Below are 21,995 nucleotides of genomic sequence, written 5' to 3' on the forward strand. Positions count from 1 at the left end.
TATGACCAGCTTCTCTAGGCACTTGCTGGCTATGGGAGTGAGGGCTATGGGGCGCCAGTCTGGACTGGCTGAAAATGTCTGTGAATACCCCCACCAGCTGGTGGGCCGCGGCGCAGACCTTGAGGACACGTCCGGGCATCCCTTCCCCAGCTCTCTCTCTCTGTGCAAACAGAATGTCAATTATGTTTAAGTATGTTTAAAGTATGTACATGCCATTTGCACCTATGTGCAGTGAATATGTCACTGTCTTTGACTTGTCTTATCACTTTACTGCCGTATTGCTTGTTGTTTCTCTTGTTTTCCTGCACCTACTGTATATGCCCTGTTATTTTGCACTATGTTGTAAACGGAGTCCACAGCACAAGAATTTCACACGTGATACTTGTACTACGGAGTGACAATAAAAATCTTGAATCTTGAATCCTCCCTCACATTCCTCCCAACTTTATCCCTTTCTCTCTGTCTCTCTCTATGATTGTTCAATCAAGTTGTTATTATTACTACTGTAATTGCTATTGTTGTGTCAGCTAGATTTAGCTAGACATATTCTCTGTGAAGTCCTCTGAGACATGCTTGTGAATTAGGGCTATGCAAACAAACTTGCCTTGACTTGACTAGAACCATTGTTGATAAAACTAGAACGTTTTGAGCTGTGGGTCAACATTTATATTTCAAAATTATTTGTGAGATCATGTATCTCCATGCTGCACTCTTTAGATCAGTACAGGGTTTCAGTTTCTGTAAGATGGATTTGATTGTGTGGTTTGTGATTGATTTGGTGTGCCGAATTTAGTATGAAGGTTTAATATATATATTATTCTGTTGCAGCTGCTTGAGGAGAACATGGTCACCTTTGTGAAGAAGGAGCTGAGAAGGTTCCAGAGGGTTCTGAGTCCAGATGCAGCAGATTGCTCAGAGAGTCAGAGGGAGGATGAGGAGGAGGTGGACGGTGTGGAGGAAGAGCAGAGGAGGAGCAGCAGAGAAGCTTTTCTAAACATCACACTGCTCTTCCTGAGGAGAATGAAGCAGGAGGAGCTGGCTGAGGAGCTGCAGAGAAGTAAGAAGCTTTCACAGCTTTAACATGATGGCGAGAGAGAGGGGAGATCGTGGGAGAGATTTATGTCTGTTAGAGCCAGTTTGGTTTTGGTTTTCAAGACAATGATGCCACCTACAGGTGAAAGATTGACAAAGGAATATATTGGAGCATAAGCTTCTGTATTGGAAGCTATTGTGCATTTTACAACTAAAGCATGAAAGTTTCAGCATATCATCTACATACAGTTTCACTGGCATACTGTACATCATGTACAGTACTCCAAGTTTCAATTTCAGAGGTGGAGGCAGTCGGTATCTGACCTATGGTGACCTTGGGAGGTCATTGACCTCAGAATTGCATTTTTCCAGTTTTTGCCCCATCACTCTGCTTCATAATCATGTATATCTTTGCCAAAATTGAATTTCTGTTCTAATAAAGGATGCTTATTTTCTGCCTCAGCCATGGTCCCATAACAGTGATTCTCAAAGTGGGTTCCGGCGACCCCCAGGGGTCCTTGAGGGGGTTCCAGGGGGTCCCCAACAAAAATGGGGAATCATTTATTCTCAATAGAATTCCATCAATATATGACAAAATGTATGACTATTTTTGGTCATACACTTCCTAATAAAACATGCACCTCCTGATATCACCATGTTGGTGTCGTTGCTGGATCAACATTTGTTCGTAGTGTGGCCTGGGAAAAACCCGCCCCCGAACTCATTTGATTGGTCGCCGCAATTGCTTCTTCCTTAAAACAAGGGAAAAAATGTGGTTAAGATTAGGGTTAAGGTGTGAAAAAAGTGCAGCAGTCAGTGAGCTCGATCCTATGGCTAAATGGATAAGGTGCGCACCTTCCAATCTGACACCTTGGGTCCGACGTCCGGTTAAACCACACTTTTTTCTATCAAGCAATAGGGTTAGAGATTAGGTTTAGGCAAGTACAACAGTGTGGTTAGTGTTAGGGTTTTGGTCTGGTCGTTGTTAGATAAGAAAACCCTAACCCTAATCACAACACATCTTTTTTTACTTGTTGCACGTTTTCAGGAAGAAGCTAATCAAATGTGTTCGGGGCGGGGTTTTCCCGGCCCATAGGAGGTTGGTCCAGGAACGACACCAACATGGCGATATCAGGACGTGCAATAAAACATACAAGCAAAAATCTTATAAGATGGGGGACCCAGGGACGACATCTTATCAAATTCTGTGGTCTAATTTGTTTCAGTCGTTCAGAGGTGGAGGCATTTCAGATTTGACCTTTTTTCACTTTTTCAAGGCGTAAATGCAGTATATAGATCAATTGTTTTATTTTAGGCTCTTATTACACAAAGAATTGTTGGTTGAGGGCAAAACATGAACATATGGGGGGACGTTCTTTTTTTGTCTTGCTGCAGGACAGGGACCCTCTGAAAACCAGCATTTTTGCTGGGTAGGGCTTAAAATTATTTTAATTACCATTTATGGTACAAACAGATAAACTACAAACAGATCAACTAAAACAGTCTATCCATTAACACACACGCTGTTGCAGCGGTTGCATCTTGTTTCAGGGGTAAGACCGAGAGGTCGATGACACTGCTATGGAAGCCTATTTGGTAGGGCTGTCCGACTAGTCGACGTCATCGACTACGTAAATCCGTCTCAACGTCGATGTGTCTGCATCAGTGTTGGGAATGATGTTATTTAAAAAAAAAAGTAATATATTACTCATTACTCGTCAAAGTTTAAGCTCAAACACAGCCTTCTTCGGCTGTGTCATTTCGGGTTCAACTGCTCCACAGCGCAGTATCGCTTCGGTGCTCAGTGGTGCGAGGGTGTACTGCAGTTTACAATTCAGACCATCGGCTGCACTTCCTTGAATATCGTGGATTTAAGACTCGATCAAGTTGCTGTAGCCCTTTTTTTTATCCTGTACACATTCATCTGTCCATTTATTGACGTGATCAAACGAAATTGGTGTGACAGAACTCAAACTTTTGGTCTACTGCTCCATGTTCAGACAAGGTTTTAGATGAGAGTCTCGTTGCCTTCCCAACCAGCGGGTGACGTCATTCCAAGATGGCCGCGCTGTGAAAATGGTCTATTGCACGTCGTTCTTCTTTAAAACAAAAGGGCGGACATTGTTTCGAGGCCGATTTCAGCCATGGGCAGAGGTGGGCAATGCCCACCCAGACATGAGTCTTGCCCACCCAATCAAAAGTTAGCTTCTAGTTAGCTTCTAGCTTCTGATTGGGTGGGCACTGAGCTTCAGCCTGCCTCCAAAGTCCTCTCGACTCATGTATTGAGAAACACAGAGCTCTGAGACAGACTCGCCTGTCGCCACTGGCCTATAGGAGAGATCGCATAACATTTCACTCGGGCCAAAACGTTAAAAGAATGCGGGTTTGAAGAAAATATTTTTTCTATGTTTTTTCAAGTTTTGGTCCGAGTGAAATGTTCTATGGTCTCTCCCAATTATAGCATTAGCTGAACGTTTGGTTTGAACCAGTAAAACTCTTTTTATAAGCTTTTTACGAAATGTCTATGGGAAAATAAATGGCGGATGAAAATCTCTGGTTCAGTGCTGAAGCAGGAAGTAGGCGGCCACTTTGCCTCTCTATATCTGCTGTGGGCCCCGGGGCACACACCCACAATGCCCATATTTGAAATGCTGCCTTCAGGGGCAGCGCAGAAAGATGGCACTTCTGTACACAAAGACATTCTTTCATCTAGAAATGCTGCGTTTAAGTCCAGGAGCGCTCAGAAAAGGCCACTTTTCTCAGAGATGAAAAAAGGGAAGGGGCTCCAGCCTAGCCTGGGTGAACCCAGCCTTCAACGTGACGTCACAGGCTGTGCCTGTAGCGTAAGTTTCGTCTGGAGGCTGGTCTATTCAGAACAATTTCCCGCGCAAGGCGAATTCAATCGCAGCCAATGTGTGACAGCGTTACTGGCAACATCAGCTCTGCCGTGATCTGCCAATCAGAGTGTGTCTTTGTCAATGACGTGTAACAGCTGCGGCACTACTAGCATTAGCATTTGGGCTCCAGTCCAGAGAATACTCCGGAGCTAGCTATGGCTATGCAGCTATGGCAGCGTTCGTAGTTTGTGTCACTCGTCACTTCCTGTACTGTTGCGTGTGTGTGTTTGTGGCTGCTGGTGGGCACTGCTGGCGCCGTCTGTGGCTACCACTCCTCTGTCAGTCAGTCCGTTTTCTTTTGCTTTTCACCTATTTTCTTCTTGTTTCCCCGTTGACTTTTGTTTGTTTTCTCTTTATCTGTCTTCCCCTGCTCATTGTGTCTGTCTGTCTTTCGCTACCTCACTCTCCCTGCCCCCTACTAGCCGGTTAACGCTAGCCAACAACAACACCTGTTAGCCGCCTGGTAGCGCAACACCTGGCCTGCTTGGAGCTGTCCTGTACGTTTTCTGGATTATTCACACTCTGACTTCTATTTAATTTTTTCATTTTTACTGGACCACTCATTTTCCCGGATTTCACCCTCCTCTGGACTTCATCTTCCCCTGGCTGCACTCATCCAATTCCCCTCGGTACCGTGAGTCAACGTTATTCTCCGTTCACCGCCATTCATATTTTTTCAGCACTCGTACAGGGAGCACCAGTGGCTCCTGCATTACATTACTGGCTTTCCTTGGGAAGCTAAGCAGGCCTGGCCTAGGATACTCCTTGGATGGGAGACTGGTGCTGGAAGAGGTGTTGGAGGACCAGTAGGAGGTGCTCTTCCCCTCTGGTCCGAATGGTCTGATGAATAATCTGATCTGATGAATAATCTTCCCAATGCCCTAGGGCAGAGACAGGGACTCTGTCCTGTGAGTGAGCACTGTCCTTCGGATGAGACGTTAAAGCGAGGTCCTGACTCTCTGTGGTCATTAAAGATCCCATTGGCACTCTTCGGGTGTAACCGTGGTGCCCTGGCCAAATTCCCAAACAGGCCTTCCTTCAATCATGGCCACTTAATCATCCCTCGTTAATTAATTGGCACATTCAGTCCTCAACTCTCCACCGTGATAGCTGATGTGTGGTGTGCGTTCTGGTGAAATCTGGCTGCCGTGCATCACCCAGGTGGGTGCTGCACATCGGTGGTGGATGAGTTGAGTTCCCTCTACCTCCCTCCCCTGATATGTGAATCACTTTGAGTGTCGAGAAAGACGCTATATAAATCCAATCAATTATTATTGTTAAAAGCAGGAAGTGACATTCACTTTGCCTCTCTATAGACAAGCCTCCAGACTCTTCGTGACTGATAGTACATAGAGGTCACATGGAGACTGGGTTTACCCAGGCTAGCTCCAGCCCCCTTTGATGTCTATGTGTGCATGTGCCTGAAACTAGTCACCCTTTTCATCCTAAAATCATCCTAAAATAGGATGATTTCTGAGTGGTTTTATGTCTTTCCTGGTATCTGTCACCTTTATATATTTCCTTGCCCCACACTAATGAAATAACATTTATTTGCCAGTGATTATCTTAACTGCGTATTACTCCAGTTTAAACATTAATCTGTCAGCAATCCTTTTGAATTTGAGGTTCAGTATTAAAATAATAATAATAAGCGTTAGATTAATGGACTAATTGAAAAAATCGTCGTTAGATTAATCGAGAAGAAAATAATCGTTTGGGACAGCCCTACTATTTGGACAAAGGTGTCCCTTCGATAAGAGCTGACGTCACTCCTTTGATAGACAGCCATGAATATGAATATAAACATGAGTCACACATCAGCTGAGAGGGGCTGACTGTAACAGTTGTGTAGACTTCTTTTCCATCATCTATTGGATCTAGTGACTTGCTGGGAGAGGAATCCAAACAAATCTGTTTTGTTCTTGTAATGCAGGAAGTCCTTCCAATGCTTTGGCAGTGCAGTGGTTGGTATCAGTCATCTGCTGATTACCTTCCCTCTATTCTGTCGTGCGGTGCCTTTCAGACTCCCTGGGATGTAGCCATCCCAGGTAATATCAAGACAGCTCGTTTTCTCAAGCTGGGATTTTGCATATGGCACAAAGACACTGTCTGCATATTCCTGGAAGGTCTTTGCTGTACCAGGATTCAGCATCTGCACCACAGCTGCACTATCAAGGAACAGCATCAACCACAGGAGCAGGTTATGAGTCAGTGTCATCGGTCTCTATGCAGTGTGAGAGGTCTTTTGTACATATATCACATCTTCCCTCCCCGAGACAAAGATGGTGGTGCTTCCTGGTTTTCGTGGCTGAAGAACTGATCCAGATTGATCCATCACGTATTTGACAAGACACATACAGCCGCGAGAAGAGATTGCAATCACACTTCAGTGCTTCAACTTGTATCTTATGCTTTGACTGTTTTCACTGGTGGGTGGATGAAGAGAGACATCTTGTTCTTGGGCAGGGTATCTGTGACTGGCTTTGTTCACTGGTCCAGACGTTCCTCCACAAAGGTATTGTACTGTTGTTCACCCACCTCCCTCACTGTCTGCAACTGGTGAATCCATGATATCTTTGGAATCAAGCACCAGAAGATCCTGAATCTCTTCCATCACTGATCTAACATGCTTCACAAAGGCTTCTTGCACTGCTGGCTGCTGCTCATGGTGACAGTTTTCACTTTGTAGGGAGCTTCATCTACTGTATTCTGTCTTCTATTCTTACTAATGTACTGTAGCTGTCAGTCAGAATAGAAGCACTTGATTTATCAAATGAGGTCTCAAACTTTTTCACGTCAAGGATCCCTAAACTGACACAAATTAGACCACCCCCCAATTGACCATTTGTTAAGTTGTTTAAGACTTTTGCTTGTAGATGTTTTATTACAGAAAGTATATGAAACCACCCCTCAAGGACCCTTGGGGGTCCCTGGACCACACTTTGAGAACCACTGCACTAATGGTTAGTGAGTGTGTTAATAGTTTTATATAGTTTCATAGACACCTTTGTGTGAAATCTTCTAGAGTGGGGACCATCTATTCTACAGTATGCCACAAAACATTTACAAATGAGATTGAAAGGCTAGCACTAGCTAAAGTACCATCCGAACAGTACCTCCAGATTTAAGAATAAATTATTCCACTTTTTTGCTGGCGATCTCCTGTAACCCCCTTGAGTACCCCTGCGGGTCCCCGGACCCCACTTTGAGAACCACTATGTTACGGGGCCATGGCTGATGCAGCTGGCAGCAAATATTATGCATCTTTATTAGAACAAAAAATCCCTTTTAAGATACTAGGCTCACCCATAACTCTGCCTCACAAGAAGACAAGATAAACAAACTGAGTAGCCTACCTGCGTGTTGGAACTTTATGGCATATAGTGGCTATAGTTTTAAATAAAAGAAGCCAATGTCCAAACTCTGCTGTAAATCTAAACATTTGCCAAACAAGACCTATGCAGTTCAATATTGAAAGTTAAATGAGAAAAATCCCTCTGGATAATCTGGTAAAATTATGAATTTGTTAATGTGAATGTAATACACTGAACACAGTGGTGCACACTGGGAAATAAAACGGCACCAGTTGCCTTTCACACTGAGCGGCACACAGTCAGGACCCGTGAGGAGCTGAAGAGATGCCTCAAGCCACTTTCAGACATGAGCTCTTTAAAAACAGGTCTGAGCATTCTGAGCACCTGTTTGCAAATCGCCCAAAAGTCGTCTGTCAAATAGTGGTTGCAGTAACATTAAACGGTGGGAAAGGTGATTTTACAAGTGTCATTCAAGGCATATCTGACTAGTTTTCAATTGATTTCTCCCCACAAAAGTTATCTCTCAAATATATAGGCTAATGCAACACTATCATCTTCTTGTTCTATTTTATTTTGGTGCAGCACTGTCTTGTTGCATTTTCATGATGACAGGCAGACAGGGAGGTTGTTTACTCACCAATTTGGTGCTCTTACAAATAATCCAGCCATGTCCATTAATGAAATTAAATAGCACAGGAACATTAATGGTTTGTAAAAGTGCCATTTAACAATATAACAGAAATAATCTCAGGATCAACAACAGGCCGACTTGCTCGCTCTGGACATACTGCTTTAGTATTCAAACATGCACTGCTCTGCGAGCGACACATAGTACTATGGGCTTGGGTGGTTAAGATCCATTTGCGCTGGGGCTCACTCACAACAGACAATTGTGTTCATACATACAGCCCATCCAAGTGATGTCTGGATATCTTTTTAAGTTTAAGTTTTTAAGTTTTTCATATTCTCTAGGGCAGCGGTGCAATATTCACTTTTTTTCATTTCAAATTATTTGGGGGAATGGGTAATGTTTCTTTGTAAAGGGCTGGTGCAATATCACATAATATTGGTATATGTTTCTTTTTTGATGTATAAGGATAGTGGCATTGAATGTTAAACGTAGTTTGATTGGACTGTGTGCGTGTGTGTATGTATGTGTATATGAGTCGATGTGTTATGACGCCTCCTACTGTTGTTCTCTGGAATGCCCAAGACAAATTTATCCTAAGGGAGACACTAAAGGTTAATCTAATCTAATCTTGAGGAGTTCACTGCATGTCTGAAAGTGGCTATGGAGTGGTGATATACATTTACCATGAAATATTCACAGCTCTCATGTTTGTTGAAACATCTGCTCACTGATGTTCTTTGTTCTTTCAGAGAGTCCTGCTGGATGTCAACATCATGTCAAATCAAGTCTGAAGGAGAAGTTTCAGTGTTTGTTTGAGGGGATTGCTAAAGCAGGAAACCCAACACTTCTGAATAAGATCTACACAGAGCATTACCTCACAGAGGGAGGGAGTGGAGAGGTCAATGATGAACATGAGGTCAGACAGATTGAAGCAGCATTCAGGAAATCAGTGAGACCAGAAACAACAATCAAATGTGAAGACATCTTTAAAACCTTACCTGGAAGAGACAAACCAACCAGAACAGTAATGACAAAGGGAGTGGCTGGCATTGGGAAAACAGTCTTAACACAAAAGTTCACTCTGGACTGGGCTGAAGACAAAGCCAACCAGGATATACAGTTCACATTTCCATTCACTTTCCGAGATCTGAATCTGCTGAAAGGGAAAAAGTTCAGCTTGGTGGAACTTCTTCATCACTTCTTTCCTGAGACCAAAGAAGCAGGAATCTGTAGGTTTGACAAGTTCCAGGTTGTGTTCATCTTTGACGGTCTGGATGAGTGTCGACTTCCTCTAGACTTCCAGAACAACAAGGTTGTGACTGATGTTACAGAGTCGACCTCAGTGGACGTGTTGCTGACAAACCTCATCAAGGGGAAACTGCTTCCTGCTGCTCGCCTCTGGATGACTACACGACCTGCAGCGGCCAATCAGATCCCTCCTGAGTGCATTGACGTGGTGACAGAGGTGAGAGGCTTTACTGACCCACAGAAAGAGGAGTACTTCAGGCAGAGATTCGGGGATGAGGAGCAGGCCACGAGAATCATCTCCCACATCAAGACTTCACGAAGCCTCCAGATAATGTGCCACATCCCAGTCTTCTGTTGGATCATTGCAAATGTTCTGGACCATGTGTTGAAAACCGGAGAGATTGGAGACCTACCCAAGACCCTAACTGAGGTGTACATCCACTTCCTGGTGGTTCAGTCCAAACTGAAGAACATCAAGTATCATGACAGATCTGAGACAGATCCACACTGGAATACAGAGAGCAGGAAGATGATTCTCTCTCTGGGAAAACTGGCTTTTGAGCAGCTGGAGAAAGGCAACCTGATTTTCTATGAAGCCGACCTGACAGAGTGTGGCATTGATATCAGAGCAGCCTCAGTGTACTCAGGAGTGTTCACACAGATCTTTAAAGAGGAGTGTGGGTTGTACCAGGAGAAGCTCTTCTGCTTTGTCCATCTGAGCATTCAGGAGTTTCTGGCTGCTGTTCATGTCATCATCTCATTCACCACCGCTGGTGTCAATCTGCTGTCAGAAGCACAATCAACCCCCAGATCAGGTAAACAGAAACACAAATCTAAACTAAAACACCTCTACCAGAGTGCTGTGGACAAGGCCTTACAGAGTGCAAATGGACACCTTGACTTGTTCCTCCGCTTCCTCCTGGGTCTTTCATTGGAGACTAATCAGACTCTCCTGCGAGGGCTGCTGCCACAGACAGGTAGTAGATCACAGACCAATCAGGAAACTGTCCAGTACATCAAGGAAAATATCAGGAAGAATCCATCTCCAGAGAGAAGCATCAATCTGTTCCATTGTCTGAATGAGCTGACTGATTGTTCTCTAGTGGAGGAGATCCAACAATACCTGAGATTAAGAAGTCTTTCCACAGTCAAACCCTCCCCTGCTCATTGGGCGGCTCTGGTCTTTATCTTACTGTCATCAGGAGAAGACATGGACGTGTTTGACCTGAAGAAATACTCTGATTCAGATGAGGCTCTTCTGGGGCTGCTGCCAGTGGTCAAAGCCTCCAATAAATCTGTGTAAGTGCATAGAAACAGACATTTCATCCTTTCCTTGCTTTACCTTCAGATTTTTCTTCCATGTCACTACATTCTCATAGATTGGCTCATCAGTGATGTAATGTGTCCCTACGTCACCTGTATCATTGATATGCAGGACATGATTTCATTGCATTTAGCTTATTTAGAGTCCACAATTCACAAACCATGGCAGTCTCGTGAACATATTTTGTTACAGTAGTTATTGGATATTTATCTTGAAGAAAACATAGGCTAAGATTGTTTCTAAGATTTGTCCTTGTTTCTAGGGCAGGGGTTTTCAAAGTGGGAGGCGGGCCTCTCCAAGCGGGCTCCAAACAGTTTCAGTGGAGGCTCAGTGAATGACAGTGAAAATATTACATTAGTTATTACATAAGTTATCAAAAGGAGCTGACCCGCACACATACCCCCCACAGTCCCTTCTCCTCTCCCCTTCCCCGCCCCTTCACCCACCTCCCGCTCTCCCCCAATCCTCCTTCTCTCTCTTCCTCTCGCTTTATTTCTCCTTCTAGCTCTCTCTTTCTCTCTCTCTTTCTCTCTCTCTTATTATTATTGTAATTTGGACTTGTATATAACATGCTCCTTGCTGCTACTGTAGTTTTAACTTGTATGTATATAACCTTATTTTAGCCTCCCACCCCCTTCCCTCAAAAGGCCATTGCTTTTTGTCAGGCTGCTTTTGTTTATAATAATTTGTTCTTACTTGCTTGCCTGGGTAAATAAAAGTTAAATAAATAAATTAAATAAAATAGCCTAAAGCTCTGTTTCCATGGCGACGTTCCCTGCATAAAACGGCAAACTGTTTTGCATTAGTGCCTTCCTTTCACATGGTAACGGCGTTCTTGGGGCCTGAAAACACAAAAAAGTGAAAACAAGTTTGAGAGGAATTCTTTGATAACGCTGCCATTACTGTCGCCGTGTAAATTGGAAAAACACAATTCAGGTGACGACACAGCCCGCCTTCGCCACGGAAGACAATGATAGACAATATATGATCATTCATCTAGCCCAATACAGCCTTATGGCACAAGTGAATCACATTTGCATTCAACAAAGTTGATAACGATTTTCTAAACACACATCGTCGCAATGGCGGTAATTTTGCGTTAGCGCCCGTTTTGCGCTGGAACAGCGCTGGGCAAAGCCCTAATTGTAGGCGTGTCGGGCCGCTGGGCTTCACGTCATCTCGGCGCAAACCTCCATAGGCGTGTAGGATTGACAATGTGAGATCACCCTTAAACCACAGCGTCACGCCTGGGTCGGTGCCATGGGGCTCACAGGGTGGGGAGAGGCAGCTTGGCACAATACCATCACAACTTTGTCAAAAGCAATCTACTGTTACCTCACACCACAAACCTGTATGGTCGGGAATTATGTAGCCTAATAAAACCATGACAAACGAATTCCCTTTCTTAAATCAAGGTGTGGTTTTTTCTACAATGTAGGCTATAGTTGAAAATCAACGTGGCATTCCGAGGAGAGAGGAGTGTGTGCAGGCGCGAGGTGTTTTAGAGTGACATCCATGCCGTGCGTAAATGTATCCAAGCACGTCTGCGCTCAGACGTACACCTGGCGTAGTGGGTTTTTTTGCGCTAAGACCAGCTATTTGGTGGCGTTAAAATTGAGAGCACCCAAGGCCTTTTTTTTTTAACACATTGCGCTGGAACGCCTATTTTGGCACAGGGAACGCCCAAACCTCTGTTTACGCTCGGAACATAGCGACGGTATCTTTGCCAGAGCGCAAAATGACACTTGCGGGAGGGAGATGATTGTGATGTATTTACTGGAGTGGACTAAAAGGATGGAGACCTGGTAACGGTGCAGCACTACTAATTTATTGTACTCATTTATTGTGCGGTAGGGAAACAGCCACAACACTCAATACCGTACTCCGAAGAAACCGGAACACAACACACCCAGACGTCACCGCTGGGCGTGGCATACTTAAAGCTACAGCCTGGAGAGTGCACAGCTTCTCATGTCACAATGATAGGTTAGAGGCCCACAGACACGGCTGGGTCACGCCTACACCTGTCTCTGCGCTTAGATCCCATCACAAAACTGGATGGTGGAGGCAGACGATAGCTTAAGACGCAGGGAAGATAGCAATAAGAGGCGCGCAAACGGCAGCGCAAACGATAGCACCGTACGAAGATAGGGCCCCTTGAGTGCATGACAATTAAAGTGTAACTTACCCCCAAAACACTTTTTTTCAGCTTTTAACCAATATATATGACTTTGGGGGTGGTGTGTGAAGAATTCTGGTCAAAATTTCCACATTTGAGACCAAACTGTTACCATTGTACCATTTGTATCATTTTCAGCAGCATAAGTTCCCTCTATGGGTTGAACACTGCTTTTTTTTGTGCCCTCAAATGAATGGGATATTTGGTACATCGTGACGTCACGGTGGGGTTAACACGCACCCCACTAATGTGAAAAATTGTTTTTTTCCCCATTGATTATTACTGTAGTTCACACGGCGCGAGCCCTTTAAGACCAATGCATCCCTAGGTAATGCCTACTGTGGCTAATATTAGCCGCTAGTTAGTTATGTTATATGGCAGTAAAACGCTACTGAATGACTACATTGATATAACTTTTTTTTTTTTTTTTTCCCCGATTTTTTATCCAATTTTTATCCCCCTTTAGTGCTAATTTTAATTTATTTATCCTGGTTGCTACTCCACCCTCTGCCGATATTGATATAACTTTTAACCATTTCGAGTAACACTGTTTCGATACGGATCACCAGCGTTAGTTTGTTGTTTATAACGTGGCTATATTCATAACGTTTTCTATCTCGGATACGTTATTTCGAATCCCACATAGGTTACGCTGGCGCAAAGCGTGTGGGTTTCAGTACGAAACAGTCTCGAGCCACTAACGTCATCTTTAGAGCACAATATTCCTGGAATGCAAGTTTAACTAAACAGTTACATGTCCTCTGCATTCTACATAAAATTAAGATATTACGGGTTGTTTTATTTTGTATGTTACATACTAATCAGACTGGAGTGGTCAAGATGGCCAAGATATGTTAGTTTATGGGGGAGGAATTCTGCAAGCTAAGGAGGGGAGTGTGGGTGGCCATCTTGCATGCGGGGTTTTCGGATCGAGTGGAGTGCCGTTTTGCAGGAAATCTGGGGGGGTAAGTCCCGCTTTAAGTAAATCAATCAATCAATCAAACAAACAGATGCATCGATTTCCTCAAGTCCCAATGTGCTCCATAGAAAACAGGTATTTTTTATGGGGCTTTACTGGATTTTTATTCTGTAATGTGACCAATCTGGAGCAGTTTATTACTATTCGTGACTTCTGTCACCTATTGTGTGGAAAATTCATTTAAAGTTTAATCCTATAAAGCTAAATCATTCCCGTTAGAAACAGACATAATACAGGAAGCTAGCCATTTTTACCTTAAAAATAAAAGCAGTAATTTATAACTGGGTAAATAAAAAACAGAACTGTCTACTCACTACGGGTTAAAATGGACTTTTAGTTGTCTGTGTTATCTGTTCTCTATTTAAGATCACACACAAAAAAACATGCATTAACAAGGCTATTACTTTATTTAATTGCCATTATTGTGATGTTTTAACCATTTTGGCTCACTTGACGCTGCTCTTGAGTTTTTTGAGGCTCCAGTCTGCACACAAATCGTGTATGCATGAAACGCTGTGTATAAACGTCAAATCAAAGGTGAGAATGCAACGACAGTTTCCTGTTTTACGCAGAGACCGTTGTCATCTAAACATGGCCTAAATGTGTGTGATTTGGTTAAAGAGATACTTGGGGGAATTCTACCATTTTTCCCACTTTCCCAGAGTCAGAAACAAATATAACAAAATAATCTTTACCGTATATAACAAAGAAACGTGACATAGTAACGTGGGTCCACGGCCCAAAGATGCTCGAGGTTCACAAAAACGCCTTTAACATTGTTCAAAAGTAAAGTTTGTGTTGCGGCTAGTCACTAGAAGTGACCGCTAGAGGCTCCCACAACTCAATACTAGTTGAGCCTGACGTGGTACCCAGGAAGTAGCTGTAGAGGCAGGAAGAGGCAGGAAGTGATGTTCACATTCAACAATTTTAGAGCTGTTGTTGTGAAATGTTTTGCGCTGTGGGCCAACATTTCTATTTCATAATTTCTTGTGAGATCCTGTTGAATCTCCATGCTGCACTCTTTAGATCAGTAGATCTGTGCGGGCTTTCACTCTCTGCAAGATGGATTTGATGTTGTGTTTTGTGTTTCATTTTGTTTGCAGATTTTAGTATATGTGTGTATAATGTGGTTTGTCTTCACCAATTCTCCTTCAGGCTGAGCAGCTGTCAGCTGTCAAGGAGAAGCTGTGAAGCTCTGGCCTCAGTTCTCAGCTCCCAGTCCTCCAGTCTGAGAGAACTGGACCTGAGTAACAATGACCTACAGGATCCAGGAGTGAAACTGCTCTCTGCTGGACTGGGGAGTCCACACTGTAGACTGGAGACTCTCAGGTCAGGATCACTGTTACTGTTCAACAGACGACCATTTAAGTGTCTGCTCTACATGCACATTAATGTCAGTAAAAAATACCAGAACTCTTATTTTCCTGCTGATCTATGATTTTTTAAACCAGCTGATAAATCAACACTACACACTACATTCCATCCTTTAGCAGAGACTTTTATCCAAAGCGACTTACAACAGTACATTTTGTCAACAGTAGTCAAATCAACTGTGCACATCAGCTAAGACCTTTAAAAGGAATAAGTAGCATTTGTTGATAGTTTAAGGTAGTGATCCTCACTATTTTCGATGAGAGCCGCAATGGCAGGACAAAGTCAATTTTTCTGAATTCCATGTTTTACTGTTTACGCTATTTTTAATAATCAGAAAGAATGTGTAATAATGAATAAATAAATAAACAAACAATAAGATGTAACAGTAAATGGTAATGGTGCAACACAACATTGCACTTCTATAGAGAGCAAATTCCAATAGATTGGCCAGGGAGTGCTGCTTCACAAGTGTCAAAAACAGGTGCTCATTGTATCCAAGGGCAAATAATGAGATCAAAGGTTAGATTTGTCTTCAGCTTAGCGATAAAATAGCCAAAACCAAAAATCCAAGGCACACTGTTTTGCAAAAATGTAAAAGCCTTGACTGTAGCTGTCAAAAACAGGTGCTCATTGGATCCAAGTCTAACCTTTGATCTCACAACATTGCACTTTTTTAATAAAATGCTTCAATACAGAGTCAAAACAAATAGGCTACATAAAAAAGCAATACAGTGCTGAATAAATTCTAGTCTTGAATCTGCTGCAGAGTTTATTGAGTTGCCTCTTATCTGAAGCCAGTTTAGTACAGAGTAGTTTATGCTTTTATTTTGAAGGCGGAAAGGGGATATGCTACGTGTGAAATGACGCTGGTCTGTCTGTGAATGAATAAACTAGAATGGATGGTGTCTCGTTTCAAGTTGAAGAATTGCGGTTTGAAGCAGTGTTGCCAGCTTTTCCCAGGACTGTTGGCTGCTCAGAAAGTTTCTAGAAGTCGCCAGCTGACATCATATAAGTTACATATCAATATGCACGTTGTGGCATAGCCCGTTTTAATATTACGTGTTGACTCCACCCGTCCGGGTGAAGGCGCTAGCCAAGACAAGCACTACAGTCAGTCCCTGCTCGCAGGCTGTGCTGTGTGAAGCACGCAGCCTGTTGTGTGTTGATGACTGTCCCTCAGTGTATTATAGGGAGATCTCGGCTTTCCAGGTCTGGTGCGAAAGCAACCATCTACCGTAAATTCCGGACTATAAGCCGCGGCTTTTTCCCCGTTTTTTGGCCCTGCGGCTTATATAACGGTGCGGCTTATCTATGGATTTTTTCAGAAAAGAAAAAAAAATACAAATAAAATCTCTCTTTTTTAGCACTCTTTCTAACTATAAATCCACTTCTGTTTTAATTTCCTCTCTTGCCCTCTTTTCACCACACCGCGGACACTGTGTGCACTGTAAAAATAAACAAAGGTGGTGTTGTGTTATGTTGTTTTGTTGAAATGTTACGGTAATACGGTAAATGGGAGCTTCCTCAAACAGCCATCTCTTTCCCGACAATCCCCTCTGTGCGTGACCCCTTACATATGGTAATTACGGTAAGCAAACGGCCACTCGGCCAACAACTCCCTCCCCCGACTACCAGGAGAAAATCACAAACTTCGGCGAATTCACACAAAGGAAGATCAAGGAATATTCCCTCGAACCGGAGCAGATCATAAATATGGATTAAGTGCCTTTGACGTTCGACCTGCCACTCACTCGGACTGTTAACAAGAAAGGTGAATCGTCGATCACATTGAGAACCACTGGGCACGAGAGAACGAATTTCACTTGTGTTCTGGCCTGCTCTGCATCTGGAGTAAAGCTGCCGCCAATGGTGATTTTTAAGCGGATTACGATGCCGAAAGAGAAAATTCCCAGTGGGATATGCCTCAGAGTCAACAAGAAAGGGTGGATGATGGAAAGTGTCATGAAGGAGTGGCTGGCTGAGTGCTACGTCAAGCGCCCTGGAGGATTCTTTCACCAAAAAAAAGCTTTGCTCGTTCTCGACAGCATGAGGGCTCATATAACAGATTCCGTGAAAGCAGCCATCAAGACCACAAACTCCATTCGGGTTCCGAAAGGCTGGACTGCTGCGTGATGATGACGCCGGCACAGCTGGGCGCCTTCAGAGGCTGTTCGATTCCGACACCGACAGTGACGAAGAGGAGTTCCTTGGTTTTGAGAGTGACAACGAAGGAGAGAGGAGAGTGGTTGACGAAGCCACCCTGAACCTGTTCGTTTCCGACACTGAAGTTGAGGACTTTGCTGGTTTCAGTACGGAGGAAGAAGAGGAAGACGAGGATTAGTGACTTGACTTTGACTCTGACTCTGTTTTTGACGCTGCACCTTCACCTAAAAGATGAAGACAAGGATTACGGTACCTGGTTTGATTGTTGACAGCACCTTTTGTTGAAATGTTAATAAATGGGAGCTTCCCCAAACAGCCATCTCTTTCCCGACATTCCTCTCTGTGCACGAACCCTTACATATGGTAATTAAACATCAAAACACCCGCGGCTTATAGTCCGGTGCGGCTTATATATGTAAAAAACAGTCAATTTTGCTCCTGCGGCTTATATACCGGTGCGCCTTATAGTCCGGAATTTACGGTAATCTTAAATACAAACAAGACCAAATAAATGATTGTTGACCCTAAGGAGGTCAGAGCCCATGACCCTGTGGTCATACAACACGTTCTCACTCTGAGCACGTAGCATATTGAAGCTTTGTCCCGTCCCTTGTGCGTCACTTGTTACTAACATGGTACCCTTGAGCGACCCATGAAACGACTTGGGCTTTCCGACTAAACTCAATGCAAACCCATGGAAGTCATCTTTGACACTTATGGCAACTGCTCCCCTATTAGCCTAACTGCTCCCCCATTAGTCAACTGCTCCCCCATTAGGACCATGAAGGACCTGAGGACCATGTAGCCTACTACAGATACTTTTTGTACTTGCGACCTGTGTGTGTGTGTGTGTGTGTGTGTGTGAGAGAGAGAGAGCGTGCGCAACTGTGCATGTGTGTGTGTGGGTGAGTGGCACATCCAGGATGGGAATGTGGGTGGATGCTAAATGTGTGTGGGGATGATGTCACATGTCATGATAACTGTCATGATAAATTTTATGTTATAGTAGATGTGTTGATGCCCATGGTGATGGGCTGGTGTTTCTGTATGTATCACTGCTACTGTTATCTGTATGCTGCAGCTTGAGCTTGTCGTCCACAACAAGTTTCTCCTAAGGGAGACCAAATAAAATAATCAATCAATCAATAAATTAGGGTCTGGGGGGAGGTTAGGTTTAGGCATGGGGGGTGGGAGAAGTTAGGTTTAGGGTTAGGGTCTGGGGGAGGTTAGGTTTAGGCATGGGGGGTGGGAGGGGTTAGGTTTAGGGTCTGGGGGAGGTTAGGTTTAGGCATGGGGGGTGGGAGAGGTTAGGTTTAGGGTTAGTCTCTGGGAGAGGTTAGCTCCTCCAGACGCTAATGGGGGAGCAGTTGACTAATGGGGGAGCAGTTAGGCTAATGGGGGAGCAGTTGCCATAAGCGTCAAAGATGACTTCCATTGGTTTACATTGAGTTTAGTCGGAAAGCCCAAGTCGTTTCATGGGTCGCTCAAGGGTACCATGTTAGTAACAAGCGACGCACAAGGGATGGGACAAAGCGTCAATATGCTACGCGCTCGGAGTGAGAACGGGTTGGGTCATAGGGTTGTGTGAAATTTAACACATTGCGCTGGAACGACTATTTTGGAACGGCAACTCCCAAACTTCTCTTTGTGCTCGGCACATACCGACGGTATCTTCCCGACAGCACTAAATGACACTTGCGCGAGACACATGATAGGCTAGAGGCCCACCGACACGCCTGGGCCACGCCTACACCTGTGTCATCACAGCGCAAAACTGGACGGTAGAGGCAGACGATAGCTTAGATGCTGGGAAGATAGCAATAAGGGGCGCGCAAACGCAGCGCAAAGGCAGCGCAAACGATAGCGCCGTACAACGATAGGGCCCTTACTGTCCAGCTCAAATCTAGAATTGTAAAAACGGTAAAAACAGCCATGAAAGTGATAGGTAAGAAAGAACATCTAACTTTAGGCCGTCTTTAAGAAAAAGGTAATCAGTCTGACACGGTTAGGCGCTAAACTGGCCTTAAACGCAAAAAAACCTACCCTTTACGCCTGCTTACCGCTGACTCGGGAGGATACGTCATGTTTTTACACCCCGAAATGCGCTTTACGCTGAAGAGGCGTCGCGCAGTACCAGAATAGTCCAGAATGGGCGTTTCGGCCTTAAATACCAGCCTAAAGCGATCTACCCAACAGGCGTTCATTTTGCGGTTAACGCTTTTCAAAACCAGGCCTTATTCAGTGTGCCGGCCCCGCGGATGCACCCACGGCGTTATTCAATCACTCTCTCTGCTGCTATCTCACTCTCTCTCCCCCCTCTCCCTCTCACTCCCTCTCTCCCGCACGTCCATTTCTGCCCCTATAGCGCACTGCAAGCATCTGAAATGTAGGCTACATCACAGAATGACAGAACCATCACTATTTTGGGGGAAAGGCCACTAATGTATATGTGGGCAGGCACAATGACAGATGAAAAAAAAGTTGTTATACCGTAGTTTTGAGCCCCTGTCATTCAGAGGCTGTTGCATCATCCTACCTGTCTGCACAGAGGGAGAGAAGAAAAGGCAGCGAGAGACGATGCAACGATGCAATCATTCTGTCCAAACTTTCACCAATCTACTCTCATCATGACATCCAGGGATGGGCTATATTTTTCTAGCCGATGCGTTTAGAACATTATTCTCACTTTGCTCTTACTATAGTGTAGCGTATTTACATGCTTGCTGTATTTAAACAGGAGCATATCGAGACAGACGGGGATGAAAGTGGGCAGAGAGGGAGGGGGAAGCTCATAGCGCTTTGGTCGTGGCGGCTTTAGGGCTTTTCTGACCGGACTGGAGTCGCTCTGTTCATGGATCGGAGCTAGGAAGGGAATAATATGATTGGTTTACTGGAGATCACCAATCCAACACTTGTGCATAATTCTACGCTTAAAAGGCGTGGTTAAATGGTTAGCGCCGCGCATTCTGGCGTTTAGCCTCAAGGAAAAATTAGGGAATGCGCATGACCACGCCCACTAATAGCGCTGGGCCAAGCCATAAACGCAAATTTAAGGCCAGGGGGAGAATAGAGCCAATAGAGTTCTGAAGGATCATCACACATTTTATTTTCTGAGTATGATTTGTTACCTTCTGGCAGACGTTACAGAGCTAGTCGATACAAGAGTAACCGCTTTAAGCTCTCCTTCCTCCCAACTTCTATTGCACTTCTTAACAAACAACCAGCCATACCTCACAGTTGAAGTATGTGTATGTAGATAGGTGGAAGTTCTCTATGAAAGGAGGTATTGTAGCTTATACTCTTGTTTAAGCTCTTGCTATGCTTATTTATTTGCTCTCTTATTAGGGGTTCAAGCCCTTCAAGGGGCTGAAACCCAGAGACCTGAAATTTGGCACAATGACAGATATTGGGTGCTAATTTCTGCTCAAGAAATGTTTTTTGAATTGGCCTGAAGGTGGCGCTATAATTAAAGGTTTTACATTAAAGGCCATAACTTCCACGCCCTTTGTCCGATTTTCAAACTGTTTTTTTTTCCAGATGTTCAGGTGAACGTGCTCTACAAATTTGCCTCAAGGACCCTTAAGGTCCGTCTGGAAAATTTTGGAGATATTTTGAAAAGTTTGGAAAACACATTTTTGACATCTCCTCCTAGACCGTTTGACCAATTTCCACCAAAATCGCCAGGAAGCATCTATGGAGCTCTACATTCCTGAATTTTGGATTTTTGAAATCTACTTTCGTTTCGGAGATATTCATCGTTAAAGTTGTGAGAGGGCGTGGCCTCTCAGCTAAATTGTCATAACTTCATGACCGATTAACGAATCTTCACGAAACTTGCTGGAGGTCTTTGGAGATCATCACAGACCATGTCTGTGTCTGCGCGGCCTTGCCCACAGCTCAGCTGCTGTGTGGCCTCGGCTGCTCTATTGGCACAGTGGCGCACACATGCGGTGTGTGTGTGTATGTGTTGCTCACAAAATGTTATTGCCCTTAAGTTTACATGCGCACGGGTGTGTGTGTCTGTGTGTAGGCTGTCAGGTTGTCTGCTCACAGAGGAAGGCTGTGCTTCTCTGGCCTCAGCTCTGAGCTCTAACCCCTCCCATCTGAGAGAGCTGGACCTGAGCTACAATCATCCAGGAGCCTCAGGAGTGGAGCTCCTCTCTGCTGGACTGGAGGATCCACACTGCAGACTGGACGTTCTCAGGTATGGAGAGGCAATGTCTGCTAGAAGGCTGAGAGTCACACATTTTCTGTCACACTGAGAAGATGAGGAATACTGTTTAATGTTGAATGGAGGACATGAGTGGAAATCCTTCATATTGAAGGTTATTGAATGTCCATGTTTCCATCATGAAAAATAATCTGCTGGTCTGACTTTGTTTATTCCTCCAGGGTGGACCATGGTGGAGAGCAGTGGCTGAAACCAGGCCTGAAAAAATGTAAGTGTGTATTTAGTTTGATTCATGAAAACAAAACAACACATTCAACTACTTAGATGGAAAGTCCATGTACACCAGAGTATGTCATGACATCATTGTGACATTATCAAACTGCTGAGCAATTAATGATCAAACTGTCAATAAATCAACAAATAACCACATGTTATTTCCTGTTTCACTTTCCTGCTAACTCAGTTAACCTGATAAGTTTGTTGACAATTTGGCATAAGTCCATCCAGGAGTTTCTGTTTCACAAAGCCAGTTAACAATTTAGCCAGACTTGTTACCAGGGCAACAGAGGATTAACTCATTGAGTGCCAATGACGTCGATCGACGTCAAATCAAATAGTAACGTAGAGTGCAAATGACGTCTAAAGACGGCAAATGCGTTTTTTGACGGTGGGATGTGGATCAA

At 44.1% G+C, this 21,995-nt stretch overlaps 1 protein-coding gene across 1 annotated transcript in view; it reads left to right on the forward strand.

Annotated features, from left to right (window-relative positions):
- LOC310775224 (NLR family CARD domain-containing protein 3-like) overlaps nucleotides 1-21,654 on the forward strand; it is a 159,113-nt gene extending 137,459 nt beyond the window's left edge. Inside the window, exons 6-8 of the mRNA XM_083635340.1 lie at nucleotides 14,760-14,933; nucleotides 21,172-21,345; nucleotides 21,534-21,654. Coding sequence (XP_083491466.1) covers nucleotides 14,760-14,933; nucleotides 21,172-21,345; nucleotides 21,534-21,636 — 451 coding nt within the window. The 3' untranslated portion in view covers nucleotides 21,637-21,654. The remainder of the gene's footprint in view (nucleotides 1-14,759; nucleotides 14,934-21,171; nucleotides 21,346-21,533) is intronic.
- Nucleotides 21,655-21,995: the final 341 nt, after the last annotated feature.

Source organism: Poromitra crassiceps (genome assembly GCF_964638095.1).
Source record: "Poromitra crassiceps genome assembly, chromosome: 4".
In the NCBI taxonomy this organism is placed as follows: Eukaryota; Metazoa; Chordata; class Actinopteri; order Beryciformes; family Melamphaidae; genus Poromitra; species Poromitra crassiceps.